The sequence below is a fragment of the Oncorhynchus tshawytscha genome, linkage group LG14, assembly GCF_018296145.1.
Source record: "Oncorhynchus tshawytscha isolate Ot180627B linkage group LG14, Otsh_v2.0, whole genome shotgun sequence".
Lineage (NCBI taxonomy): Eukaryota > Metazoa > Chordata > Actinopteri > Salmoniformes > Salmonidae > Oncorhynchus > Oncorhynchus tshawytscha.
This window is the reverse complement of record NC_056442.1, coordinates 36,727,939-36,739,675: the sequence shown is the minus strand read 5'-3', so window position 1 is coordinate 36,739,675 and position 11,737 is coordinate 36,727,939. Positions and strand designations below refer to the sequence as shown.

General features: G+C 41.6%; 1 protein-coding gene across 1 annotated transcript; it reads left to right on the top strand.

Annotated features, from left to right (window-relative positions):
* The first annotated feature begins 2,052 nt into the window (after positions 1-2,052).
* Positions 2,053-10,965, top strand: LOC112267136 (heat shock cognate 70 kDa protein-like). Its single transcript, XM_042297449.1, has 9 exons — positions 2,053-2,207; positions 3,860-4,069; positions 4,165-4,370; positions 4,544-4,696; positions 4,841-5,396; positions 5,803-6,005; positions 6,234-6,432; positions 10,033-10,265; positions 10,437-10,965. The coding sequence occupies exons 2-9, from the start codon at positions 3,865-3,867 to the stop codon at positions 10,623-10,625; spliced, it is 1,944 nt and encodes a 647-aa protein (XP_042153383.1). The 5' UTR covers positions 2,053-2,207; positions 3,860-3,864; the 3' UTR covers positions 10,626-10,965.
* The last annotated feature ends 772 nt before the right edge of the window (positions 10,966-11,737 follow it).

The window sequence follows — 11,737 nt, the reverse complement described above, 5'->3', positions numbered from 1 at the left end:
GCCATGGATTTAGCCTGTGGTGATATAGGTGAGGAATCATGTCAGGGCTGGACACGGCACACAAGAGGCTTCTTCCCCCGTTGCCTCAGGAGGGACAATATAGCGTGTGATGTCGACAAAGTGCTCTGGCCTGACCCAGCCCAAAGCCAAGAAGAAGCACATTGATCACATGTTTACTCATTAGATTTTTCTGTCCCTTTTAGTATTGTATACTGTAGTACAGTGCATTGTAGGCTGTATACTGTACAATGGACAAATTGTATGGCCCTGAACATTCTGCTTTCCATTTATTATTGTGCATTCCAGGTGACTATCTCATGAAGCTGGTTGAGAGAATGCCAAGAGTGTGCAAAGCTGTCATCAAGGTAAAGGGTGGCTATTTGAAGAATCTCAAATATAAATGTATATTTTGATTTGTTAAACACTTTTTTGGGGGGTTACTACATGATTTCATATTATTCGTGTTATTTCATAGTTTTGATGTCTTCACTATTATTCTAGAATGTAGAAAATAAAAACTCCTGAATGAGTAGGTGTTCTAAAACATTTGACCGGTAGTGTAACTTCCAATAAATAGGTTAGTCCTAAATATTTCAAAACTAAAAGCATTGTATATGGGAAAAATCATTCACTAAACCTCAACTAAATCTTGTAATGAATAATGTGGAAATTGAACAAGTTGAGGAGACTAAACTGCTTGAAGTAACCCTGGATTTTAAACTATTATGGTCTAAACATATACAACAGTTGCTAAAATGGGGAGAGGTCTGTCCATAATAAAGCGCTGCTCTGCTTAACATCTCCATCAACAAGGCAGGCCCTACAGGTCCAAGTTTTGTCGCACCTGGACTACTGTCCAGTCATGTGGGCGCAAAAAGGGACTTAGGACAATTACAATTGGCACAGAACAGGGCAGCCCGGCTGGCCTTTAAATGTACACGAAGAGCTAACAATAATATGCATGTCGATCTCTCCTGGCTCAAAGTAAGTGGAGAGGTTGAATGCACCTGAGCGGTCTGTTTAAACTACTAGCACACAGCTCAGACACCCATCCATACCACAAGACATGCCAACAGAGGTCTTTTCACAGTCCCCAAGTACAGAACAGACTATGGGAGGCTCACAGAACTACCTTGAGCCATGACTACATTCAACTATGCCACATCAAGTAAATCATGCAAGCAGTAAATTCAGATTTAAAAAAGAGATACAAATACATCTTATGGAACAGTGGTGACTGTGAAGAGACACACACAGGCACAGCCACACGCATACACACACATGATAACATACGCACTATACACACATACACACATGGATTGTGTGTTGTAGATATGTAAAAATAGAGGAGTGGCCGGAGGGCATGTGTTCGTAAATTCACTCTGGAGTGCCAGAGTGTACTCCGTGCGTTTCTATCGGAGCGTTCAGACCGCATACTGGATGCTCCGGCGGAGGAGTAGGGTTGATCCGAGAGTTCTGACCTCCCAACGGCAGTCATGAACCCAAGCTAACTGGCTAACGTTGGCTAGCTGGCTAGCTACAGTACTTCCAGACACAAATGAGAGAACATCTCACTCTGACCATTTTACTTGCCCTAGAAAAGCTGGTTAGGCTGTTTCCATTTTTCCAGAGCGTTGGTGACTGTAACTGTGCTTCTCGCAACAATTGAATTACTCTCAGACAAGAGTGCTCTGAAATCGGAGTAGACAGCCAGAGTGAATTTATGAACGCACCCTTAATGTGTTGTGAAATCTGTTGTGAAATGTAATGTAATGTTTTCAATTGTTTATAACTGCTTTAATTTTGCTGGACCCCAGGATGCTGATGCTTTGGTAGGCCATCATTGAAAATAATAATTTGTTTTTAACTGACTTGCCTAGTTAAATAAAGGTAAAAATAAATAAAATAATAGGTTGTAATAATACTGTGAAATTGTTAAGGTGGGATGGAGTTTTGGCCTGCCTCGGACATCACCATCACTTTTTTTTGTGACACTTGCATTCAATTAACTGCCCCTCCCTGTGGCACACAAGAAGCTTGACTTGATTGGCTACATCGCTCAGTTCTAGACTGTTCTGCGAAAATCTTTATATACCTCAGAAATCACCAGCCCGCCCAGTTTCTGCGAGAATATTGTAGATGCGGAAACCTTCGGTACTGTTCAGGGTGAAGCTACATTTTCTGTCTGATTTCTTATCTTTAATAAGGTAAGCATTTTTAAATTGAGGTTGAATATCAGCATTACATTTGTTGGAGATGGAAAAACAGTAAGTTAGGCTAACAAGCTTGAAGCAATACTGAAACGGTAAGCATAAATGTCTATATTAGGCATAATCTGGATTCACAGGAAACGTTACCTACGGTTGGGTTTCATATTCAAGTCTCCTGTAGAATCGCCATATTCAACGTCTCCTGTAAACCCAAATTCTAATTGAAAATGGCTACATCATTTTTGAACGCAAAAATAGTTTCAACGATTGCGTCATCGGATATGGCAGTTTCAGTTTGCTTGCAGTTTAAAGGGACGCTCTCTTGTTAGGCTAACTGTGAAGAAGGCTTGCCTTCCAACATTAACCAATTCAGTTGAACAATTGGTTTACTCTGTCGATGTAGCCTAATGTGCTGGTAACATATGTTCGAGTTTAAATAATTGCGTGTGAAACTTATTTTAATGGCAAGCCTATCAAGTCTAGCCTACGTGAGTTGGATGGTGATGAAACTGAACTGAATGTTCCAGCAATTTCCCAACCCACCCGCGGCAGGGCAGAGCCCTCAGTGACACAACTCCCAGCAAAATGTTTGTTTTGTATTTGAGTAGGTGATGGTGAGGAATCGCTTCCAGGATTTGTTCTACCATGTTAATTTGGTTAAAATGTTAAGTATGGAGTTACTTTAGCTATTCAGTTAAAACAGGCGGACATAAAAAAAAAACGTAAACAGTAACGTGACTTGCACTTAACCCCCTCCCCCCTCCTAACTGACTGCGGATAGCTACTTTGAGGACAAATGTACTTTCTATGCCTGTGTTATGTGGTTGGGCCACCTTAAAATGAATGCACTATCTGTAAATCGCTCTGGTTAAGAGTGTCTGTTAATTACTAAAATGTAAAATGCTGTAATAAAGCACGTCTTCTTTACCCCCCTGCCTACTCCCAACCTGTAACTAGGGAAACACACTTCACGCTGCTTCGATACCAAAGTGACTTTGTCGTAGCAGGTTATGAGACTAAGGTTAGCGAAATGGCTCTTCTAACCTGCTACTAAAATAACTGTCTGTATCAAGACGAAATGCTTTGAAGAATGTCTGGTTGAAAGACCGCTGTTGCACTGAAGGTCAAGACAAGGATGAGTTTTTGAATGCAGAATCGCATTAGTGGAAACTAAGACTGTTCTCAGGGCAGACCTGTTTGTATCTAGATTTGTGGGGTTGGGACAATTTTAAGAACTTTCTAACCCTTTTCCTAACCTTAATCTAATTATCCTAACATGCCACATTAATTATCCTAACCTGTTTATTAAGTTCTCATAAACTTGCTATAAAAAGTCGCTTCCGCTAGTAAAAACCGGCAGACCTGCCTTGAGAGCAGTGTGAGTATCCAATAATGCAATACTCCTTTTTGAACAGGTGGTCCCCGGGTCTTTCAATGACACAATAGGCTATGACAAAAAGTATGAACTTTTCTGAAAATAGCATGTGTCACAGGCCTATACCAAAATAGACCCAACTTGACCAGTTGTACAGAGTTGTCCCAGAGTCTACCCTCAGGCCTGGGTCAATGAGTTCATACCTAGATCTCTTAAAAAATCTCTACTTTGCCACCACACGGTTTGTTTTAATGATATCGCTCTTCATTTTCAGACACCATGTCAAAGGGACCAGCAGTTGGCATTGACCTGGGCACCACCTACTCATGTGTGGGTGTGTTCCAGCATGGCAAAGTGGAGATCATTGCCAATGACCAGGGCAATAGAACCACACCCAGCTACGTCGCCTTCACAGACACAGAAAGGCTGATTGGGGATGCTGCCAAGAACCAAGTGGCCATGAACCCCACAAACACAGTGTTTGGTAAGAAATTCACTTGGAGAAATTGATTGAATACCATGTACGGTATATAAGATGTACTTGTGTGGCATTAACTCTTGTTTACCCCCTTTTCCCAGATGCAAAGCGGCTGATTGGGCGTAAGTTTGACGACAATGTCGTCCAGGCAGACATGAAACACTGGCCGTTTACAGTGATCAACGACTCGACACGGCCCAAGGTCCAAGTGGAGTACAAGGGAGAGACCAAGGCCTTCTACCCAGAGGAGATCTCCTCCATGGTGCTGGTCAAGATGAAGGAGATTGCAGAGGCCTACCTGGGCAAAGTGAGCATCACAACAGTCCTATCACTCTGTCTTCATAGCAATGCATGTTATGGTCTTTTGGGTGTTACTGAATGGTTTAACAAAATATAAATGCATTTCTCACACTGTAGAGGTGACTTTCAAAAAGGAGCTGTCTTGTCTGTTCACTTAGTTGTAAATATTTCCTCCTGCAGACTATAACCAATGCAGTGGTCACTGTGCCAGCTTACTTCAACGACTCTCAGCGCCAGGCCACCAAAGACGCAGGGACCATCTCAGGTCTCAACGTACTCCGCATCATCAATGAGCCAACCGCTGCTGCTATCGCCTATGGCCTGGACAAGAAGGTTCATTTATATATATTTATCAACACTAACAACAGTACTTAGAACTCAGAACTGTAATGCATACCTGAGGCCCATTGACCATGTGTTTTGAGAGACAAATTTCACCCTAAAAATAATTTAACTCACAAAAGAAAATGTTTTTAGGTGGGAATGGAGAGAAACGTCCTAATCTTTGACCTGGGTGGTGGTACGTTTGATGTGTCCATCCTGACCATCGAAGATGGGATCTTTGAGGTGAAGTCCACTGCCGGAGACACCCATCTTGGAGGAGAGGACTTTGACAACCGCATGGTCAACCACTTCATCTCAGAATTCAAGCGCAAATACAAGAAGGACATCAGCGACAACAAGAGGGCCGTGCGTCGTCTGCGCACTGCCTGTGAGCGTGCCAAGCGCACCCTCTCCTCCAGCACCCAGGCCAGCATCGAAATCGACTCTCTGTATGAGGGTGTCGACTTCTACACCTCCATCACCAGGGCTCGCTTTGAGGAGCTGAACGCTGACCTGTTCAGAGGCACCCTGGACCCCGTTGAGAAGTCTCTTAGGGACGCCAAGATGGACAAAGCCCAGGTCCACGACATTGTCCTGGTGGGAGGCTCCACGCGCATCCCCAAGATTCAGAAGTTGCTGCAGGACTTCTTCAACGGGAAAGAGCTCAACAAGAGCATCAACCCTGACGAGGCTGTCGCCTATGGTGCAGGTGAGGCTCTTTATTTTTCTAGCTCCCTCTTTTATCTAAAGCTTTGCCCAGTAAGCCTTCTTGTCAACTGTCTTTTCCTGTTCTACCATTTCTAACCTTCATCCAGAGAAGCCCTAATCAAATCAAATGTATTTATATAGCCCTTACATCAACTGATATATCAAAGTGCTGTACAGAAACCCAGCCTAAAACCCCAAACAGCAAGCAATGCAGGTTTAGAAGCACGGTGGCTAGGAAAAACTGCCTAGAAAGGCCAAAACCTAGGAAGAAACCTAGAGTGGAACCAGTCTGAGGGGTGGCCAGTCCTCTTTTGGCTGTGCTGGGTGGAGACTAATATTGACATTGACATTGTAAATTCTTTGATGGTTTGTTTAAGAATGAGTGATGACCCAGTGTCTGTTGACAGCTGTCCAGGCGGCTATCTTGTCCGGAGACAAGTCTGAGAACGTGCAGGACCTGCTGCTGCTGGACGTCACACCTCTGTCCCTGGGCATTGAGACGGCCGGAGGGGTCATGACTGTGCTCATCAAGAGGAACACCACCATCCCCACCAAGCAGACGCAAACCTTCACCACATACTCAGACAACCAGCCTGGGGTGCTCATTCAGGTGAGCGGAACGTACTTATGACTCATTCCTAGGTATCTCAATGGTGGATTGTGTCCATCAGTGTCAAAATGTTAGCATATACTCTAGTTGATATTTAAGTTGAATTTGGATCGGAGTCAATATTGACCCACACACTAATTTATTTGTTAGTGTTTACATTAAAACTTGAGATTTGAATCAGAATGTATCCACATGAGTGTTGACCTGAGTGTGTGTCTGTCCTGTCAGGTGTATGAGGGGGAAAGAGCGATGACCAAAGACAACAACCTACTGGGGAAGTTTGAGCTGTGTGGGATCCCACCAGCCCCCCGGGGTGTGCCTCAGATAGAGGTCACCTTTGACATTGATGCCAACGGCATCATGAACGTGTCCGCCTCTGACAAGAGCACTGGCAAGGAGAATAAGATCACCATCACCAATGACAAAGGTAGACTTAGTAGTAGTTACAGTTAAAGGACAAATCTGATTTTCAAACAATAAAAACTCACCCACCCGCCACTGTTTTGGGGGAAAAGTTGAGGGATGCGACTGGAGAAATGTGTACCCACTCTCAAATGTATAGACCTAGCTATGGATGCAAGGACTGATCATCCATGATATCAAAATTCTAGTTTTAACCATATTTTGAGACTGAACAGTGTTTGTTTACAATTATATTGTTTACAAACAAAGTAGTTAATTAAACTAGCTGACTGACTCGATCCGGTCTTATGTAGCAAAATTTTAAATCATTTTTTTACTTTGGATCAAAGTGGAGACTGAGCTAGAAAATGGTATCATACGCTACAGCTGAGGAACAATGGGAAAGTAATTCTGCTTTGAAAGTTTGATAAACTTTAGAACCTCACTTTTGAGAAAATGGCCTTGGAATGTTTTGGCGCATCAACTGTAGAGCCCCTCTTTGTCTACACCTATTCAGCATCGAAAACACTAGAGGTCGATCGATTAATCGGAATGGCCGATTAATTAGGGCCGATTTCAAGTTTTCATAACAATCGGAAATCGGTATTTTTGGACACCTTTTTTTGCAGATGTTTTTAATATTAACCCACCGTTCCTAGGCCGGTGGGTTAACTGCCTTCTTCAGGGGCAGAACGACAGATTTTTACCTTGTCAGCTCGGGGATTCAATCTTGCAACCTTACGGTTAACTAGTCCAACGCTCTAACCACCTGCCTCTCATTGCACTCCACAAGGAGCCTGCCTGTTACGCAAATGCAGTAAGAAGGTAAGTTGCTAGCTAGCATTAAACTTATCTTATAAAAAACAATCATAATCACTAGTTAACTACACATGGTTGATGATATTACTAGTTTATCTAGCGTGTGTTGCGTTGCATATAATCGATGTGGTGCGCATTTGCGAAAAAGGACTGTTGCTCCAACGTGTACCTAACCATAAACATTAATGTCTTTCTTAATATCAATACACAAGTATATATTTTTAAACCTGCATATTTAGTTAATATTGCCTGCTAACATGAATTTCTTTGTGTCACTTCTCTTGTAACAGAGTCAGGGTATATGCAGCAGTTTGGGCCGCCTGGCGCGTTGTTCACTGTGTGAAGACTATTTCTTCCTAACAAAGACAGCCAACTTCGCCAAACGGGGGATGATTTAACAAAAGCGCATTTGTGAAAAAAGCACAATCGTTACACGACTGTATCTAACCATAAACATTAATGCCTTTCTTAAAATCAATACACAAGTATATACTTTTAAACCTGCATATTTAGCTAAAATAAATCCAGGTTAGCAGGCAATATTAACCAGGTGAAATTGTCACTTGTCTTGCTTTCATTGCGTGTAGAGTCAGGGTATATGCAACAGTTTGGGCCGCCTGGCTCGTTGCGAACTAATTTGCCAGACTTCTACGTAATTATGACATAACATTGAAGGTTGTGCAATGTAACAGGAATATTTCGACTTATGGATGCCACCTGTTAGATAAAATACGGAACGGTTCCGTATTTCACTGAAAGAATAAATGTTTTGTTTTCGAGATGATAGTTTCTGGATTTGACCATATTAATGACCTAAGGCTTGTATTTCTGTATGTTATGTTATAATTAAGTCTATGATTTGATAGAGTAGTCTGACTGAGCAATGGTAGGCACCAGCAGGCTCATAAGCATTCATTCAAACAGCACTTTTGTGCGTTTTGCCAGCAGCTCTTCGCAATGCTTCAAGCATTGCGCTGTTTATGACTTCAAGCCTATCAACTCCCGAGATTAGGCTGGTGTAACCAATGTGAAATGGCTAGCTAGTTAGCGGGGTGCGCGCAAATAGCGTTTCAAACGTCACTCGCTCTGCAACTTGGAGTAGTTGTTCCCCTTGCTCTGCATGGGTAGCGCTGCTTCGAGGGTGGCTGTTGTCAATGTGTTCCTGGTTTGAGCCCAGGTAGGAGTGAGGAGTGGGGCGGAAGCTATACTGTTACACTGGCAATACTAAAGTGCCTATAAGAACATCCAATAGTCAAAGGTATATGAAATACAAATCGTATAGAGAAATAGTCCTATAATTCCTATAATAACTACAACCTAAAACTTCTTACCTGGGAATATTGAAGACTCATCTTGAAAGGAACCACCAGCTTTCATATGTTCTCATGTTCTGAGCAAGGAACTTAAACGTTAGCTTTCTTACATGGCAAATATTGCACTTCTAGTTTCTTCTCCAACACTGTGTTTTTGCATTATTTAAACCAAATTGAACATGTTTCATTATTTATTTGAGGCTAAATTGATTTTATTGATGTATTATATTAAGTTAAAATAAGTATTCATTCAGTATTGTTGTAATTGTCATTAATGCAAATACATTTCAAAAAAATCGTCCGATTAATCGGTATCGGCTTTTTTTTTTGGGGTCCTCCAATAATCGGTATTGGCGTTGAAAAATCATAATCGGTCGACCTCTAGTTCACACCCTCTTAAGCTTTAGCCCCACCCATCTCTTTAAGATTTTGCATGTGAGGCCGGAGTAGGGTTGAGCCAAGCATTCTGTCCTAACAGCAGTCAAGCACCCAAGCAAACTGGCTAACGTTGGCTAGCTTGCGACTTCCAGACACAAATGAGAGAACAGCTCACTCTGACCATTTTACTCGTCCTAGCAGAGCTGGTTAGGCTGTTTTATATTTGATCCAGATCGCAAGTGACTGCAACTGTGCTGCTGGCAACAATTTAATTGCGCTTTTTTCCCAACGTTTACTGACATTGGCCATATTCAATGGCTGTTGAGCGTTTGTAAATTTGTCAGTTATTCTGCGCTCTGAATTTACCAACAACGTCTATCAACAGTTGTCTCAGTGACATCATTAACTTTCAAGACATGTAGCTAGCTAAACAATGATACATAATCCCAGCTCATGACGCTAGCTAGCTAACATTAGGCTATAACTAGCAAGGAAATTGCTCTGCGGTACGAATAATATTACTACAAAGATCATGCACGTAAAGTTCGCTAGCGAGCCAGCTAACATTAGCTAGCTCGCTAACAGTACACTTCAACTTAAATGAAAATTACTTTCTAACAAAATTAGAAACGTGTAATATCTGAATATTATTTTTGGTTCCGACAGGGTGCTACTGTTGGACTAGGCTTATGAGGCATTTTGAAGCTACTTTGAAGAATCTAAAATATAAAACATATCTTGATTTTGTTTAATATTTTTGGTTACTACATGATTCCATATGTGTTATTTCATAGTTTTGATGTCTTCACTGTTACTCTACAATGTAGAAAAGTCAAAATAAAGAAAAACCCTTGAATGGCGTGTGTGTTCAAAAGTCCAAACATGGATGAACCAATCACAGATTGACATGTAAATCTATAGTTTGGGATCTGGGTATCTGTTCATGGCAATTCAATTTTTGATATTTACCCTTTGATTCTTAAACATCCAAATCCCAGAATGTAGCTTTAAACACTATGCCATTGTAAGGTATGCACACCATTTTAAATGGGGATGTTCTCTCCAACCATGCTTTAACAAAGCCTCCATCTCATTTTCTGTCCCTCTCTCCATAGGTCGTCTGAGTAAGGAGGACATAGAGCGCATGGTCCAGGAGGCTGAGCAGTACAAAGCTGCGGACGATGTCCAGAGGGACAAGGTGGCGTCCAAAAACGGCCTGGAGTCGTATGCCTTTAACATGAAGTCCACCGTGGAGGACGAGAAGCTCAAGGGCAAGCTCAGCGACGAGGACAAACAGAAGATCATGGACAAGTGCAACGAGGTCATCAGCTGGCTGGATAAGAACCAGGTACAGTACTGGCCCTGGGCCTTTCAACCAGAATGGAGTGGGTTAACATTCATATTTAAAATCAATTATAGCGCTCTGAGTCCCTCATTGTAATTTGATTAAACAAATGTCTGGTGGCTCAACAAGGAGATTAGAGCACTAATCTACCTTTCTCTTTCTCTCTCCTTGTAGTCTGCAGAGAAGGAGGAGTTTGAGCACCACCAGAAGGAGCTGGAGAAGGTGTGTAACCCAATCATCACCAAGCTGTACCAGGGTGCAGGGGGCATGCCTGGGGGGATGCCAGGAGGGATGCCAGGGGCTGGTGGTGCCACACCCGGAGGAGGCGGATCCTCTGGACCAACCATTGAGGAAGTCGACTAAACCATACAGAGTATACTTTTACTCCTGATTGGATATGGCTAAATAGTGGTCCACATTCTATAGCTTGGAATGGGCTGAACCTTTATTTTCACAATCTGCATAGACTACTTTTGTTTGTTTTAGTCATTCACCTTTTTATGCTGAAAGCAACCAATCAATTGAATATTTTTCATGGGCACTGTTCTACCTATTGTTAAACGTTTTCAGTTCAACCAGTGAATGTTTACTACTGTATACAGAGCATGTTTTTCACAAGTGGAATTCTGTGACTGCAAAATGTTTTTGCCTTTGTACTGCACTGTTGGCTTAAAACAATTTAAAAAATAATCTCTTGAATTCACACTCTTCCAGATCCTCCTTTAATTTTGACACCTATGACAGTCTTGATGACCATCAGGGTTTATCATTTAGATGTTAAAGCTGTGCTATGCAGAAATCACTTGACATTTCCTGGTTGCTAAAATTATAGTAGTTTGCCTTATTTCAGTTTTTACACAAAAAAGCACAGTGTTTAGAGAGAATCATTGTACCATCTAAACAGCTGAAATATGTACATAACCAAAAATATGTATACTCAGCTGTTTAAAGCTGGTGTACAAAACTGAAATGTAAAAGATGCTAAAATTAAACTTAAGAATGGGAAGCATAGAAAGGGTGCAAATAGAACATTTACCGCTTAGATTTGCTTTTATTGAGTGACTGATCTATTACTTACATTTCTATGTGAATTTGGTCTGGTCACCCAAAAAGTTAGAATGCAGCTTTAAAGAAATGTTCTAACTTATAACTGAACATAATCTTAACTGGTTTATATTCTTATCAGACCGATGAATACCACTTGAGAGACAATTTCATTAACTCTTATTCAATAGAGGTCAGGTAAACAGGAAATGACGTAGGTGCCTAAACCCCGGTCTCAGCTGTTTTTTTTGTATTTTTATGTAAAATTAGCAGGAGTTGGCGTTTCTCTGGCATTCATGCATCCTATAGGCACACATGTAAAAGAAAATGGGAAGAGATTACCATTCAGTTCATGGACATACTGTCCACTGGATTATTTACTTATGTGAAGAAAAAAAATAGTCAAATGAATCATGTTGGACAGAGCCATC

Excerpts from the sequence above, each read along its gene's own strand:
- LOC112267136 (XM_042297449.1), top strand. The coding sequence starts at position 3,865 with ATGTCAAAGGGACCAGCAGTTGGCATTGACCTGGGCACCACCTACTCA. Across the intron at positions 4,371-4,543 it reads CAGAGGCCTACCTGGGCAAA|ACTATAACCAATGCAGTGGT; the intron begins GTGAGCATCACA and ends TTCCTCCTGCAG. Across the intron at positions 6,433-10,032 it reads CACCATCACCAATGACAAAG|GTCGTCTGAGTAAGGAGGAC; the intron begins GTAGACTTAGTA and ends CTCTCTCCATAG.